Source organism: Corylus avellana, chromosome ca3 (genome assembly GCF_901000735.1).
Source record: "Corylus avellana chromosome ca3, CavTom2PMs-1.0".
Taxonomy (NCBI): domain Eukaryota; kingdom Viridiplantae; phylum Streptophyta; class Magnoliopsida; order Fagales; family Betulaceae; genus Corylus; species Corylus avellana.
The window spans coordinates 18016683-18035262 of NC_081543.1; the positions used below are offsets into that span (position 1 = coordinate 18016683).

Sequence of the window (18580 nt, forward strand, 5' to 3'; positions counted from 1 at the left end):
ATTGTGCTTACCATATATTATAATTAAAGAGAAAAAAAAATTATTATCATTTTATTTTATTAGTTTAGTTCCACCCCTACTAAGACAAACTCCTGGCTTCGCCACTGCAATTGTCATTGTTTCGCACGAACTAGAGTACCATGTCATATGATTCAATTATATTCACAATATTTTATATGCGTGTATTTATAAACCCATTATTTTCACTATCTTGTTATTAATCAATCATTTTCACAAAAATAGATTTCACACTATTATAAAATGGATTTCATATGAGTTATAAACATACACGTTCAATATATATAAAATAATCATGTCATGTAGAAATGTAAATAACAAGTATCCATGTGAGTTTTACTCACATTTATTGCACTCTTCCCTCGAGAAATCCTTCCCACTACCTTCGATGTTCAAATCTCCCAATGAATCTAATATCAGGCCCTCATCTAGCAAAAAACACCTTTACAGTAAAATAAGGATCAAAGTGGTCATTATGCCTGACCGTTGAATGTTCAGCAACCCTTTAGAACGTTCGAAGGTCTGGCAAAACCTCTCATTGACAAAAATGTCTAAACCTTACCCAGCCAAACACAATCTAAGGTCCTAAGATAAAGCTCAAGACTACCTTAACCACAAATAACACGTCTATATACCAAAAAGTAAATCCAATATTATTAAGGGTTTGTTTGAAATTACGGTGAAAATTAGAGTTTTTGGAAATAGAGCTTTTATCTGTGAGCTTTTGTTAAAAATGCTACTATTGAAAAACCGTTTACATGTTTGGTAACTGCATATCTTAAATGTTTTTTTAAAGTTATTGATGTTTGGTAACAAAATTAAAAAAAGTGCCTTTAGTTGTAAAAAATGACAATAAAGGACATGTATTTTTTTTTTTTTTTTTTTTCCATTTTATAGCAACCTTTTTATATTAAAATGGTTAATGTTAACTTATTATTATTATTATTTTGTAATGGTTTATGTAACAAAACATCAATATTTTCTTTCTTTTGTACTTATATGTTTACATCATTAGAATAAGAATATATAATTTTTCAAAAGCAACATCACAACACTTTAAAATATTTAACACATAAAAAAGAAAAACATTCAATGAGATTGATAAGTGTTGAATGTTACACATTCAAGCCCCTTAATTCACATATGTTAATCTCTTAGTTTTGTTATAAGTTGATGTTTTGTGTTGTGTTTGTGTTTTCTTGCATTCTTAGGATATTGAAGAAAAGCAAGTGTTTCCAGCAAGTTCTAGACTTAAAAGATATTTTGGGAAAAAGCTGAAGGAAGTGCTCTCGAGTGCCCAAGCCAAAGGGATCGAGCGCAGTTATGCGATCAAGCGCAGTCGTGCATTGGGGCATAGTGAAGACGGTAGTCTCGTTTTGGACAGATTCTAATCCAACTCCAACTTGATTTTTTAGTTGTTAGGCTGCACGAAATCAACTAGGGTTGTTCCAAAATCTATAAATACTCCCTCAATTCATCCAAATAGGGAGGAGAAGCAAAGACACAAGATTTGGGAGAAGAATTAGAGGCTACATCAAGAAGGGTTTTTCGGTTTTTCTTCTTTTCTTTATTATTTTCTTATGAGGATGATTTTCATCCGAATTATGTGTAACTAATACTTTAGTTAGGGCTCAATTGAAGCCCTAATCTTGTCTCTTTAGGATTTGCTTTAATACAATTCATGTTTTGATACTTAACTTGATTATTTCCGGTTTTATTGAATTCCTCACATGAATGTGCTTGATCATCATATGCATGTAGAATGGATTTGTTATTTAAGTCAATTTGGATGACTGAGTCCTGGGTCTATTAGAGTGACAAAAGAACCTCATCACAGGTTCTTGGATTAATCAACATGGAAAACTGGAGTAGATACCATGCTCTAGGCTTTATGTGTTTGTCGATCTCTATAGATTTATGTTTTCTTGAAAAATAACTTAGTAGATACCATGCTAAATCCTTTGAAAAAGAAAAGAATTAGAGTAGATACCATGCCTAATTTGTTGCTTAGGGAGATCAATAGCTTAAGGAGTAGATACCATGCCCTTAGGTTGGCAAACATTGAGTATCTTGATAAGGTTGTAGCATTGTGCATGTTGTTTGTCTTATTCGAGTATGATTAGCGGTAGATATCAAAACCCTACATTTCCTTCTTATTATTTAAACTCAATCTTTTATCTTGTTTCATTCAGATAATTATTTAGGGAATTCTTTTTAAGCATAATTTATATCAATCATCATGGGAATGATCTCGTCCTTGCTCTTTGTACTATCGTTTTGATCTTGTGCACTTGCTAGTAAAACGTACATTTAATCGTCTATTATTTAGATGGATATATGCACAACAAAGATCCTTATAACATTTTAAATAGTTGATAACAAAACAACAACAAAAAAGAACAACATCAACGAGTTATAAGTAGATCAGCAATATGATCACACTCAATATTCATAGAATTTCTATTCGATGTCTCTGATTGTTGTATGCTTGACTCATCTTGTGCTTCGTTATCGCCTAGTTAATAAATCCTCATCATCATCGTATGGTTGGAATTCAGTATCTTTTTTTGCATGTTTCCTAATGAAGTTATGAAGAGCCATAAACGCAACCACAATTTTCACTTGTTTATCATAAAGAAAATTAGGCATGCTATGCAATGTCTTCCACCTATTTTTTCGAATTCCAAATGTTCTTTCAATAGTGCATCTAAGTGAAGAATGTGCATGATAAAAGATTTCATGCATATCCCTCCATTGGCTTCCACGACGAAAGTCTGGTAGATGATATTGTTCCTCTTTGTATGGCCCATGTATCCCTTCATGTGAGGATATCCTGCATCTACTAAGTATACTTGCCTGCAAAATATAAGAATAATGGTCATAAAAATTGGACCTAATTTTTTTTTTTTTCTTTTGTTGTGTCAAATACTACCTAATTTAATAGATAATATTTAGTACGTTTTAACTCGCAAGTGCACAAGATCAAAACAATAGTATAGTAGGCAAATACGAGATCATTCCCACAAGGATTGGTAAATTATGTTTAGAAGTAGATTCATATTTAATTCAAAGATAAAATTCAACTGTCACGATTGAATTCAATAAAATAAAAGATAAACAAAAACTAAAAAGGATTAGGGTTTTGATATCCACCACTAATTATATTCAGCTAATATAACAATATGCCAATGCTTTGATCATGTTATGCATATCTAATGTTTGCCAACCTAAGGGCATGGGTGTATACTCCTTAAGCTATAGATTTTCCTAAGCAACGGGTTAGACATGGGTGTATATTCTAACTCTTTTCTTTCCTAAAGGATTTAGCGTGGTATATACTAAGTTGTTCTTTAGAAAAGTATATGTTCTATGAAAATCGACAGACACACGAGGCCTAGGGCATGTGTGTATACTCTCGGTTCTCCATGTTGATTAACCCAAGAATTGCGGTGTGGATTCTTTTGTTACTTAAATTAAACCCAGGACTCGGTCATCCAAATTGATCCAACTAACTAGTCCATACCACATGCACATGTTGATCAGGCACACACATATGAGGAATTCATGCAAGTAGGTATTAATCAAGTTAAATAGCACAACAAGATCATCAAAAAGGCGCCAGTGTTGAAATATTAATTAAACATAACTAGGGCTTCAATCTAGTCTTAAATAAAATATAAACTTCATAATAAAAATAAAAGGGTGGAAGAGAAGAAAAACTCAAACTCCTCTTGATTCAGCCTTCAGTTCCTTTCCAGAGCTTGTGCCTCTTTCTCCACACCTATGCCCAGAGACGGAGGGAGGGGGGGACCGGGGTGGGCCATGGTCCCCCCCAAAATAAGGAAAAAAAATATTATAAGTAAAAAAAATAATAAAAAAAGAAAAAAAGTAAAGTTAAAATTTTAATTTTAGTCATTCGGCCCCCTCAAAAAAAAAAAAAAATTGGCCCTATTTTTAATTTTGTTGGTCCATATCCACTAAGTTTTTTTTATTTTTGGCTCTTACTTTCAAATGTCCACTTTTTTTTGTCCTTATGGTAGTCTTTAGTTCATAGAAAACAACCAAAATAATTTTTTTAATAAAAAAATTCTAAAGAACCGAAAAAAAAAAATTTGGCTGCCCCCTCCCATAAAATTTTCCGGCTCCGTCCCTGCCTATGCCTAGAACCTAAGAGGTTTATTTATAGGCTTTAGAAGTCCTTGTTACACAAGTAAACCTAGAAAATTCGGAGTTTTAAGTCCAAGTTCAATTAGGATAAAGAAAACCTAAGTCCAAATCGGAATAGGATTCGCCCAAAATTGCGGTCCTGAATTGTGGCGTGATTTTGGCCTTGCGTCACTCCGAATTGGGAAAATACTATTTCATAATGATTTGTATCCCTTTGAGTTAGCTTTCCAATGCCACTTGAATCACCTCAATCGGATATCTGAGCTGAAAGTTATGGTCAAAATACCGAGACATGTTCAGAATCCAATTTTTCATCCAATCCGATTTGATTTCAATGTGAGAAATTCCGAATTGATCATTTCCTCTATTTGATTAAACTTACCCATGATTGGCTAAGCTCAACCATATCTTCTAGGTCTTCCCAATTTGCCCTTTAAGCTTGTAATTCTTCCAGAAACGCTTTCTTTTCTTCCAAAAGCCTAAAAAACAAAGAAAATACAAAAAGGAAGTAAAATAGCCTAATTAACCAAAACCAAAGGATTAAAACATGCAAGTTAAGGGCTGAAAATATGAATATTTTAGCACTTATCAATATGGCCCATGTATCCCTTCATGTGAGGATATCCTGCATCTACTAAGTATACTTGTCTGCAAAATATAAGAATAATGGTCATAAAAATTATTGAAAAGTTTTTTTTTTTGTTCTTCATGTATAACTCTTAATTGTTATTTTTATTAAATACAAACCTCTAGGTGGGTGTGTGGAAATCACAATTCTTCATTTCGAATAGCTTCCAAAAAAAATACGTGTATCATGTGCAGTACCTTCTTATCCAGTCCAAACAAAGGTGAAACACATGAAAATCACAAACAGTTATAACATTTTGAGTAGGAGTATATTTTCTACCAATATATGGTATTTGTTTTGATGGAGAAATTATAACTGGCACATGGGTTTTATCAGTGGCTTCAATACAATCTTTGAAGTATGGCCAATACTGCTTATCATCACGGATTTTGTCTGGAATATCCATAAACTCCCTATCAATAGGATTAATAATGTCGATTACCATTCTTGAAACAATCATTAAAACACGAGTTAAATGTCTACTAATTGTTTCCCTTGAACGTTGAAACCTTTCTTGCACTATTTTATTCTCAACCCCATGGCCTAAAGTATTAAAAAACATTGCCACCAACTCTTCAATCGTTATGCTCCTAGTACCTCTTAAATGGTATCTTTCCTTCAACTCTTGACACAAGTAAATGAATACTTATATTTCCATTCTAAAATTTTGTTTGCACCTATTAGGATTACCTTGTAGAATCTCCATAACCCACTTATAACCTATTTGTGAAGAGGTCATACAAGGTTCATTTGCAATATGTTGTGCAAATTTATTTTAACTCGCAAGTGCACGAATTGTTTGCAATATAATGTTTTGCAAGTGCAAGGTCGATTCTATAAGGAATTGTGTTTTTGAAAAACAATTTATAACTAAACTAATTTTATCCTAACCTAGTTCCAAAAAAAGTTTGAATTTTGAGTTTTAAAAATTAAAGGATAAACATAAATTAAATTAAATAAAACAAAAGATAAAGACTAAGGTTTGTGAATCCACACTCACCGAATCATAACAAAATACTCTATGTTCATCAATATTTATCCGAAGTTCTCACAATTAAAATCTTAAATATGTTTTACTATGCTTCAACAGTTAATCAAAACCATCACATGTATCTATTCATTGCACAAATCACAAAATGAATCCAATATCAATTAAATCATCAAATGTATCCGTAAATCACAAAAGATATCCCATTTTAATTGAAACACCAAATGTATCCGAAGAACGAATCACAAGGGATATCCAATTTTTAGGCAAATAAAGTCAAGCACTCAATTGTACTGAATGATCTCAAATCATCAAGTGTATCCTTGAATCACAAAAGATATCCAAGAATCATTCAATCTAATTGAAAAGAAGTAAAAAAATTGAAATATAAAACTCAATAAAATCGGATAAATAAAGACTTACATAAAATTGATATTGTTCTTCATCGGTGAAGCTTCATTCCCAACCTTAGTTGGGAATTTAGCTCCACATAAAAATAAAATCTAAACCTAAACCTAAAGAAAAACTAAACTAAAGATAAAAGCTGTAGAATTTTGCTCTCTGGACTTGTGTATCTTTTATTGAATGCAAAGAGGTCTATTTATAGCCTTAGCAAAGTCCAAGAAGCCCTAGTAAACCTAGATAATTCAGAGGTCTATCTCTCAGTCAAAATAATAGTCTGAAATCGGAATAGGATTCGTCCAAATGTGTGTCCTTTTATTGCGGGGTGATTTTGGCATAGTAACCCTTCGAATTAGGAAAATCCTATTTCACAACGACTTGTATTATTTTGCGTTAGCTTTCCAATACTGCTGAAATCATCTCAATCCGATATTTAAGAAAAAAGTTATGATCAAAATACTATGACATGTACAGAATTTGATTTTGAATCCAATCCAATTTTGATTCCGATTAAAGAAATTTCGATTTAATCATTTCCTTGATTGGGTTAAACTTAATCACATCATCTAGGTCTTCTCAAAGTGTGATTTCTTTCCAACTTTGCATTTTTCCTTTTAAATCTGTAGTTTTTCTTCAACGACCTACTAAACACTAAAAACACAAAACATTAAATAACGACACAGTTAAAAGATTAACTAATATAAATTAAGGGATCCAAATATGCAATATTTGGCACTCATCACAATATATGACATATAATAGTTCTCAACAAATTCTACTGTTTCAGCTGCTAGAATAAAATATAATTTTCATTTTCCACTTCACCATAATCACTATCACTTGTATCATCTTGAGTGCTATAATCATTATTGATCATATCTATAAGAATAAAAAAAAAAGGAATGAAAGATTTAAGCTCAAAATAAATATATAAACACCCATAAAAATCAGAAAAAGAGATATCTACGTAGTTATGAAATATTACAATATACTCAACTTAGTCGACAAATCAACACATAAAAAAAATAACAATATTCAAACAAATCCTTACTGCATTTCAAATAATTCATAACAAAACAACATTAAAAAAAATAAGGGTAATTACATTTTTTTCCCCATGAACTTCCATTTACTTACCAAAAACCCCTCTTCATTAGTCAACCTCGTTAAATCAGATGGAATATTCTCATTTCGGCGTTAAATATCATTAAAAGACAAAAATTCGCTCAAATAAAAAATATAAATATATAAAACTTTTTTTTTAAAAAAACAAAACTTATAAATTAGTTAAAAAAAAAAAAAAAAGCGTTGGCCACCCCCAGAGGTGGCTTGCCGCCACCCTGACCCATGGGGTTGGCGCGTGGCCACCCCAACCACCTCAGGGGGTGGTGTGCAGCCAACCCCCAACCAGATCTAGGATGGCCCGAAGGCCACCCCCTCCCACAATGGGGTGGTTGCCTATTTTCTTTTCTTTTCTTTTTCTTTTTCTTTTTCTTTTTCTTTTTTTTAAAAAAGAAATTAATTGATAATTTTTTTTAGTTTATATATTTATTTTTTATTTATTTAGAATGACACTTATCATCATTCTATTGGTGATGATATGATACACTAATGAAATCCATTAAGTATTTTGACGAAATTTGATTACAGAGACTAAATTGTTATTTTGGCCTATCCAAATAATTTCTGAATTATTATTATTATTATTATTATTATTATTATTATATATCACACGAATGGATTTTTAATTTAAGCTAACCACATTGACTGATTTTGTATTTATATATTTTTTTAGTTTAAGTCTTTTTTAACCTTTTTTTTTAATTTTTTTAATTTTTAATTTTTTATATTAACTTTTTAAAAAAAAATTAATTAATTTATAATTTTTTTTTAAAAAAATATTTATATATTTATTTTATTTGGTTTTTTAATTTTTTTTTTATTGAAACTGATACTAATACATTAATAATATATATTTTTTAATTTGTTTAATTTTAAAGGTATTATATGTAATTTTTGTTTATAAAGTTAGGGTATTTGTGTCATTTCAAGTTTTTTAACGTGGTTGACTGATGATAAGTGCTAAAATATACATATTTTAGCACCTTAATTTCATACGTTAATCTCTTAGTCTTGTTATTTTGTGATATTTTGTTTCTATTTTGTGTTTCATGTCTTTTTATAAGTTTTTGAAGAAAATGAAGCATTTCTGGAAAAGCTACAAGCTTAAAGGGCAATTTGGGAAAAAGCTAGAAACTTTGGGTTTAAAGCACACTTTGAGAATATCTAGAAGATGTGGTTAAGCCTAACCAATCATAATAGAAGACCTATATGATGTGGTTAAGTTTAATTAAATTAAGGAAATGATTAATTCGAAATTTCTCTAATTGGAGTAAAAATCGAATTTGATTCAAATTTAGATTCTGCACACGTCTCGATATTTTGACCATAACTTTCGGTTCAAGTATCGGATTGAGGTGAAACTAGTGGCATTGAAAAAGCTAACTCAAACTGATACAAATAATTGTGAAATAGGGTTTATCTAATTCGGACATTTGTTATGCCAAAATTGTCCCGCAATATAAGGACTCAAATCTGGACGAATCTTATTCCAATTTGCACTTGGATTTATCCTAATTGAACTAGGAGATAAACCTCCAAATTTCCTAGGATTACAAGGGCTTCTAGGTCTCTCCTAAGCTCTCTAAATAGACTCTCTATTCTTCATAATCAAGTGTGGAGAAGCAGACACAAACTCTGGAAAAAAACTGAAGGGTAGATCAAGAGGAGTTTGAGTTTTTCTTCTCTTCCCCTTTTATTTTTGTTATGTAGTTAGTAATTTAATCAAGGCTAGTTTGAAGCCCTAATCATGCCTCTTTAGGGTTACAATATTGGCTTCTTTGCTACAATTATCTTTAGGGTGTTTAATTTGATTACTTCCTATTTACTTGAATTCTTCATATAAATGTATTTGATCATATGCATGTGTTTGGATTTATGCTATTTAAGTCAATTTGGATGGCCGAGCCTTGAGCTTACTAGAGTGACAAAAGAACCCCATCACAAGTTTTTGGGCTAATCAACATGGGGAACCGGGAGTATATACCATGCCTTAGGCCATGTGTTGTTGCCGATTTTCATACATCTATGCTTCCTTAGATAACAACTTAGTAGATATCATGCTAAGCCCTTTGGGGAAGAAAAGAACTAGAGTAGATACCATGTCTAGTTCGTTGTTTAGGGAAATCAATAGTTTAAGGAGTAAATATCATGCCCTTAGGTTGACAAACATTGGATATCTAGAGATAATTGGAATATTAGCATATTGTTAATCTTATTTGAGTATGGTTAGCGGTGGATTTCAAAACCCTAATCATTTTAGTTTTAGTATTTCTTTTTCTTTTTTTTTTTTCTTTTTTTAATTTCTTTAGTTTAATTCAATTTGTGACAATTGTTTTAAACCTGTTAATTAAATAGGAAATTACTTCTAAGCATAATTTACCAATCCTTATAGGAATGATCTCGTATTTGCCTGTTATACTATTGTTTTGATTTTATACACTTGCGAGTAAAACGTTGCGAATATTTGCCTATTAATTTATGTGGGCATTTGTCACAACAACTGACGAAAGGGGGGTTTTTGGTAAGTAAATGGTAGTTTGATGTGGTCGGATGGTGAGCATGTTAGTTCATGGGGGCATATTGACGGAGCGTGGTATTTCATGGGCTAAAAAGATAATTACCCCTAAAAAATAGAAACATTATTTTGTGCTACGATAGTTAATTTCTCTATTTTCTATTCACTTGATAAAGTCAATCTGCAGGTGTTCCTTTCTAACCACTTTGGTTGTACAATCATGCTGAAAATAAGTGCGGGTGTTCCTTCTTTAATGACCTCCAACTTCAACCTCCCAAACTCCATATTCAATTGTGGCTGGGAAACTCCCAATGCAACTAGTCTGATTGTAGATTTCATGTTCAATGCATAAATCATGACGTTCGCCTTACCGGGATAGTAGTTTATATCACAATTATAATCTTTAATCAGTTCTAACTATGGTTGGCAATTTTGACATGACCTGCGAACCCGACACGAACACGACACGAAAAAACAGGTATTGGGTTTGGCCTTATCGAGTTGACCCAATTAAGACCCGGTTACTATTTGTGTCTTGCGGGTCGACCCGCCAGACCCGTTTAAAAAAAAAAAGAAAAAAAGAAAAAGAAAAACCCTAAACTAAACTAACCCTAACGCATCAGCCATTGATTCAGCCGACTGCCAACACAGCCCCCCAACGCCCAACTCCTTGAAGCTGCCTCTCTCTCTCTCTATGAAACTCTCTTCACACTATCACAATATCATGCTTGGCTTGGCCTCCTTAGTTCTCATCGGCGGACTGGCGGACTCTCTCTTTCTTGGATCGAAGATCGAACAGCGGCACCTTTCTCTCTCTCTCTCTCTCCACTCTCTATCTTAGATTCACGCTTGGCCTCCTCAGTCGCTCAGTCCTAATTGGCAGTCTCTCTCTCTCACCTCCGTTCCGATCAGCCTCTGATCTGATTGATTGGATCCAACTAGGTCCTTGTGTTGTTGATTTTATTGGGTTTTTTTGTAAGATATGTACATGTAGACTAGTAGATCGGGGTGAGATGTGTTTTTTGGAGTTCTTTTTGGGCTATGGCCTTTGATATTTAGGGTTAGTTTCTATTAGGGTTTATGTTTTTATGTGATTTTTTTTGGTGTTTTAGATATACAGATTGGAAATTTTTGTGTTTTTGTGATTTGAATGTGTGTATTTAGAGCTGAATTTTGTGATGGATATGTGTTCTGGTTGAAATATTTCAATGGGTCGTGTCGGGTTACCTTCTAAGAACACGGGTCGTGTTGGATTGTGTCTACCCAATATGACCCGGTTATGTTAAACGGGTTAAACGGGTTGTGTCGGGTTATCCAGCTATTTTTCGTGTTATAATCGTATTAGACCCACTAACCCGTTTAGCTAAACGGGTCATGTTCGTGTATAGATTAATCATGTAATGGGTCCTCGCGGGTCGTAATTGGGTCGTGTCAGGTACCTGTTTTACCAGCCCTAGTTCTAACCACCTTCTCGGCCATATGTTCAACTCCTTTTGAGTAAAGAAATACTTCAAGATTTTGTGGTCTGTATAAATCTCGCATTTCTCGCCATACAAGTAGTGCCTCCAAATTTCAAGAGCAAACGTGATTGCTACTAGCTCCAAGCCGTGTGTTGGGAAATTTTGTTCGAAGCACTTCAATTGACCCAATGAGTACACTACACGATAACCTTGTTATTATGCATGAGCACACATCACAATCCTTTCTTCGAGGCATCATTGTAAACCACGAAAATCCCTAAATTCTATAGATAATGTAACCATAGGCACTAACACTAGTCGCTTCTTCAATTCTTGGAAGTTTTCCATACAAACATCTGTCCATAAGTAGCGAGATTCTTCTTTGTGAGGGCGGTTAGGGGCCCTAACAACTTTGAAATGTCTTCTATGAAATGTTAGTTTACAGTAGCTAAAACTACCCCAAAAAAGCCAAAATATATATATTGAGGGTTACCCTTGGGGTGGCTGAACCACCCCCAAGGGCAGTGGGGGTAGCCACCCACTAATCGCTAACCGCCTAAGGTAGTGCGGTTAGTAGTTTTAAGATTTGGAAAAACCGCTAACCACCTAGGGGTTAGTGGTTTAAATATAAAAAAATAAAAAATAAAAGAGTATAAAACTCTAGATACAATGTCGTATGTAGTAAGGTATTATCGTTGAACGATGCCGTTTTAAATTTTTCTAATTATTATTTTTTCATTTTAAAAAGCGATTAGCAGTTAATGCCGATTTTCTCTGATTTAATGACTGCTAATTGCCTAGGGGTTAGCGGATGTGGTTATTTGATTTACTAACCGCTTAGGCGGTTGAGGTTGAGGTTAGCGTTTTTAGCTAATAACCACTAACCGTAACTGCATTTTCATCCCTACATTGTATTGTTCGGCCAACCTTAGACCGACTGGTCTGGAATGGCTGAAACCACCCTAGGCTAGGCCACCCTCATTTTGCAAGTTAAGTGTGGCTCCAGCTTTTTTTTTTAATTAATTATTTTAGTTTTTTAATTTTTAAATGAGGTATATGAACACATGTCCCTTTTTGAAGGTATTGACGTAAATTTTCATCAATTTATAGATAAAAGTTAAACATAAACTATCATCTCTATTTTTAACCATAAGCTAGATACAATTTACGATACAATTAAAACCTAACTAAGAAAAAATAAAAATCGTTCAGGGATATTTAACCCGAAAAAGAATTCATACATACAGTCCTGTTTAGTGGAAATTTATATCCTTTTGTTTTTATCTGATATTTGTTTCTTGTGGTTTCAAAAAAAAAAAGGCGACCCAAGTGTTGGGTGGGAGAATATAGAAAACACAAAAAGAAAAGGTTTGAAGTTAGAAAAGAAACAAATATGGAAGAGTTAAAACACTGCAAAAGAGACAGGGTGGATTTCCCGAGCTTTAAATTACAACTATTTTATTTGCCCGTTTCTTTAAAACTACCCTTCTGTCCTCTTCCGCTTGCTTCTTCTTAGCTTCACTATCACACGCTCACCGGTCACCACTACCTTTAATTCAAACTTCAAACTTCAAACTTCAAACCTCTCTCTCTCTCTCTCTCTATAGAGGCTCTCTTCTTTCTAGCTTCATTAATAGCTTTGCTGATACAGCTTTTACCGCCCAGTCCATGCCTTTCCAAAAAACAGAGCATTTCTCATTCTCTCTTTAGTCGCTGATTTACCTCCCAGTGTCTGATATTTGCAAAGTGGGTTGGTTTCTCATGGAGTTCTCCCAAACGCTAGCTACTCAGATCCTATAAGAGAAGTAGCTAAGTGATAGCGTTGTCTTTGTGTAAAGATATCAAGGTGAGTTTCGCTTTCTTTCTTGTTTTGATCTTCTTTACCATGTCTTTTCCTCTTTTGGGTGCAACTTGTTCTTCTATAGTTTCTTTTGGGCTTAGCTCAAAAATATGTTTTCCAGTTTTGTGCTTCTTCTGCTCATCTTTGGTCTGTTTAGATGTCCAGAAAGTGGTTGATAAAATGTGGTGGTAAAATGTGTAGTTTCATATTTGTGATTCTTCAGATCTTCTCGCAGGCTTTAATTTTTACCTTTATTTGTCACGTTAATAGTCATCATTATCAATTGTCTATACTCCATTTTCAATGCCTGGGAGACATGCGCATCAGATTTTCAGCATTGGAAAAGCTGATAAGAAAATGCTTAAATGACATAATTGCCCTGCCCTTCTCGAACTCCTATGAACAATCTCTGGAAGAGATTTTTTTTTTTTTTTTTTCTTTAAAAGTGAATGACCGAAATGCTTTTACACTGTCCCAGAAGCACCCCACCTGAAACAATGGGAAATACGAGGGGGCCCTAGGGTTTTGCGAAAAAAAAAAAAAAAAAAAAACCAAGCATTCAAATTATTCGATTTTAACTTCTTCTTCTTGTTATTATATTATGGTTATTACTTCCATTATTTCTTTTGCTAAATAGAAAAGACAACCTTGGAGTAATGTTATAAGTTGGACATGTTACTAACGATGATTTTAAAAGCTATGTCACGGTTATGGATAAAAGGGAACAAGTTGATCTAACGATGATCTTAAAAGCCACTTTATCTTTGAGATAAAATGGAGACAAAAGTTTTACTTACAATATTGCTCAAATCATATAGTTAATGCTGCTTTAGGACTCCTTGATGACACTGTTTTTGTGTACTATACGCCCTTTGGGGTTGTTTAGAAGAAAGTTGATGAAGATAATTGAATACAAAAATGATCAGTAATCCACCATAAGTATTTGTTAACTGCATGACCTTTCAGAATTTAGACAGCTTTTGAATCGGTGGCATTATTGAGAGAGAGAAGAAGGGGATCCCACTTTTGTTTATAAATAAAACCACAAAGTCCCACCATCACCTGTTAAGGCTGACTTCAAACCTTTGTCTTTATGTTGGGGCACTGTGTTTTTTCTATACTTTTTAATAAAATTCTATTTGACAAGTTGTTTTTCTTTTCTAACTTTGTCTGATTGACCTTTCACAGAAGAATTAGGTGTTAATTGTTTTAGATGATTGAGTTTCAGTTAAAGGGAAGGCATGGAGAACCCTAAATGGGTGGTTGCTTCTCTTGTGTGTGTGTGTCTATATATATATATATGAGGTTTTTTCCTTTTAATAAATTATTATTCATAAAAAAAACAGTGGTTTCTTCTGTATAATTATTATTTTTTATAACTTTTTTATTGCATTTCGAATCTTTCTCATTTTTAAGGCCTTTAAAATTGTTTGTACATTTGGAGACATGTATTGGCTAGGGGGCCACATGGCCACTGGCGTCCAGGTCTAAATATTTTTCGAGTGAGATGGCCTATTAAGTTTTTTTTTTTTTTGGGCCATAAGATGCCTTAAGCACATTTTTAATTTATGTTTTCTTTTCAATATCAGAGGAAAAGGAAAAACAACTGTTATTTTGTTTGGTTAGTGTTTAGGTAATTTTGTTTTGTTTTGTTTTTTTTGCCCTTTTGAGAGTGGAAAGAATAGAATACTTGGTAAACTTGGATACCTTTTTATGACTTTTCTTCGTTAATAGCACATATTTGAAGATTAGTACATGTTGTACTTAAAAGGGTCAAGGTAAGTTTTCTGCCTTCTGTTGGGATGTAAATGGCATTTCCAAGAGCTCACACTGACTTTTACTAAATTAGTGTCTTCACCTTCTGTCTGATTTTCACCATAATCTACTGAATTTCACTAATTTAAAAGCCTTCAATTTTTACACCATCTGATCATTGCTTGTATTCTGCAGATCACAAGCTTCAAGCTCCTTTTGATCTCTCTTCTTCTATCAACAGTCTTTAAGCAAATCAAATGCCAAGATCAAGGTTAGAGAAAAAAATGCAATTTATAAATGGGTTTGGATTTGATGTTGCATGCTTCAAATCCAGTTGTCTGAATAGTGAGATCCTAGTGTCTTCCAATGTGCTCTATGTATGTATATAACCTTTCCAACTTGAACAAAATTCTCTATTTATAACTGTAATAGATTAAGACTTCTTTTCTCCTCTCAAAATATTTTTCTGAGGCAAGATACGACATACAAGGAATCATGAGCTATATTCCTGTTTGTTGTTTGTTAGCGTACATATCAATAGGTCTGCAAGAATGTCCCGTTCGATCAAATCCTATTCGAAAATATAATAAAATAAAATAAAAAATTTGCAGGTCTCTTGTTTGTGCAAACTCTTCCACCACTGTCTATATGGAAAAATATATTATGTGATCGAGTTGCATAGTCATTGGCTGAATATCTTCAAGTAAATGAACAAGTGCATAGCATCATTTAATTTATGAGGTCATAAACCAAATTGATGATATCAATTAGGTATATTTCTAAGGAGCTTCAGTTGATTATATTATAGAAAATGTTGCATATCATAAGAATAAACTCGAAACACCAGTTGCAGCATCTTGATCATATTAGTGACTATTCACTAATATGACTCTTAATTATATGCACACAAAAATGGCATTCCGTAACAAAGTTTGAGATCTGTTCTTATCAGTTGCATTTATTAAAATGATGTGAATATTCAATTCTTACTTTCAGCTGGTCTTAACATAGTTTCTCTTGTATGTATGTGATCCTCAGTCAACGTAAGTTACCAGGACCTCTTTTAGATCCTGGTTAGGCCAATCCTGGTGTATGATTTCCTTGTACTCTTAGCAGTGGTGTGGCTGTTCTCAAGATTTATAATGGTGTACTGTGTGTATAGTAGATAATCTTCCCACATCAAGCTATTACAGGAATTGCCTTATGGATAGTTTCTTCTTATATATCGAGGATTTATGATTTTCTCTTTAACTGTGTAAGTGGATTTTTCTTAGATGTTAATTATTTCCTGAATCTTCATGATAAACAGGGGAACCGAAATGCCTCAGAGGCAGTCTCCTCGAGGCCCACATCCACTCAGGACATCAAGTTCTGATTCTGATCCACTGCATCATCGACCAACTACCGAACGGAGTCCCAAGCTAGCAGATCGTCGGTCCCCAAGAAGTGCCCAAACTGATTCGCTAAGCCAGAAGAAACTTGGTACCCGCATTGCGGATTTGGAATCTCAACTTGGGCAAGCACAGCAAGAACTAAAGATTCTAAAAGACCAATTGGCTTCAGCTGAGGCTGCCAAAAAAGAAGCTCAGGAAGAATTGGAGAAGAAAAGCAAGAAGCCAGTTGTTCCTGAACCAGTGGAACTCCAAGGAAAGGATCCTCCTACAGAAATTCAAGAATCTAAGAAAAGCAAGAAGCCAGCTGTTTCTGAACCAGTGGAAATCCAAGGAAAGGAACCTCCTACAGAAATTCAAGAATCTAAGAAAAGCAAGAAGCCAGTTGTTCCTGACCCGGTGGAAATCCAAGGAAGGGATCCTCCTACAGAAATTCAAGAATCTAACTGTATCAAAAATGATACCAGTGCTCCAGATGAGAAACAGCACGAAACTGATGTTTTTGAAGTTCCAGTAGAAAAAGTGACTGTTGTTGAGCCCAAGATTGAACACACCCACCTTACCGATCAGGTTGAAACGGAAACCAAACCCATTGACGTTTCAACAGAGCCACCGGCAAATCCAGGGCCGGAGATGCCATCCTTCCATGACTCGGCTCTGACTAACAATGAGATACATATACTAAAAGCCAAGTTAGAAGAGAAGGAAAAGGAACTAGACGTGTTTATTCAAGAAAATGAGAACCTGAGAAACCAGCTGATTGAAGCAGCTTTAAAAATATCATCTGCTCAAATCAAAGAAGAAGAAACGGCCTTGAGGTTGAGCCAACTGGGAGAAGAGCTGAAAAGAAGTGAAGCAAATGCAGCTCAGCTGAGTGAGAAGATGAAAGCTGTGGAAGAAGCAAAGGAGGCATTGGAAGCCGAGATGAAGAAGCTGAGAGTACAGACAGAGCAGTGGAGAAAAGCAGCGGATGCTGCAGCAGCAGTACTTGCTGGGGATATGGAGATGAACGGGAGGATCTATGAGAGATGTGTCTCCATGGATAAGCAGTTTGGTGGTGTATTTGAGCCACCAGCTGGTGGTGGATACTCTACTTTTGGCGGATCACCCAGGATGGCTGATGATTTGGATGATGGTCCTGGAAGTGGAAAGCGAAAGGGTTCTGGAATTAGAAAGTTGGGACACTTGTGGGGAAAGAAGGGCCAGAAATGAGACTCTCTCTAAGGTGAGTCTAAAACCTGCTTCACTCTTTCTAAGTATGTATAATGGGGGACAGAAATAGTTGCTTACTATTTCGCATATGATGTGCTTAATGTTTTAATGGTTTCATAATTTTCTCCATCTTGTTCCCAGTAGTTGGTGCTTGTATATTCAAATCTGTATTGGATGGATTTGTATGGATGCCAGATATGGTTCATTTTGTTGCATCTCTGCCTGAACATGGTTCCCATTATTCAGTAATGTAATCGACACTCTTATTGACTTGGTATCATTTTGGATGTCCTATGCATGAAAACAATTCTCTTTTCTAGTCTAATTTCTATTGTGATAATGATTTCAAGTGTCCTACATGGTTTAAGTGCAGCTTTAACCATGTTTATGTAAACTCTTGGACGCCTTCTTCCTTTTAAGTCAGTTTTTAAGAGAGTTTTACTAAAAGTTTGTATTATTTGGTATTAGAGTCAAGCTAACAAGTAGAGTATGGGACCGAATGCAACTCATCAAGTATGAGAATCAAATGGGTAGGGACTTTGTAGTTGAGCCACAAAGAGAGGCTACTTATAGGTTAGATTAAAATGTTTTAGTATTATGTAAGAGCATAATGTCAAGTTTTTAAATACTAATAGGTAAGGGAAACTATTAAAAGAGATAGTTACCATTAGGTCAGTTTTGATAGGGTGGACTGTCATGAACATTGATTGTAGAATGTGGTAGTATGTTATGATCTCAAGTATTTTACATGGTGAAGTGTAATATTGACCATATGAATATAACCTTTTGAGCGCTCTTACTTTACGATGCAAGTCAAATTTTAAGTGTGAATTTTACCTAATGTTTATCCTTTTATACTTACCAGCTAGCTTCTTGTCATTTTAGGTAACAAGAGCCACAAACTCAAATGTTTTATGCACACATCAAGTTCTAAGTACTCAAGTAATTTTAGAAGTCCTTGTATCACTCTTGTGTTCCTCAAAAAATAAAATAACTTTTAAAATCATCATTCGATCAAAATCTAATACTGATTAATCATAAAGTTAATGGTAATTTTAAAAATTACATCATCCTTGAAGGGA

The 18580-nt window shown here is 34.0% G+C and overlaps 1 protein-coding gene across 1 annotated transcript; it reads left to right on the plus strand.

Moving 5' to 3' along the window:
• The first annotated feature begins 12810 nt into the window (after nt 1-12810).
• LOC132174912 (interactor of constitutive active ROPs 4-like) lies at nt 12811-17628 on the plus strand. The gene is made up of 3 exons (XM_059586662.1): nt 12811-13146; nt 15091-15166; nt 16205-17628. Exons 2-3 carry the CDS (start codon nt 15153-15155, stop codon nt 17496-17498), a joined length of 1308 nt encoding a protein of 435 aa, XP_059442645.1. The 5' UTR covers nt 12811-13146; nt 15091-15152; the 3' UTR covers nt 17499-17628.
• The last annotated feature ends 952 nt before the right edge of the window (nt 17629-18580 follow it).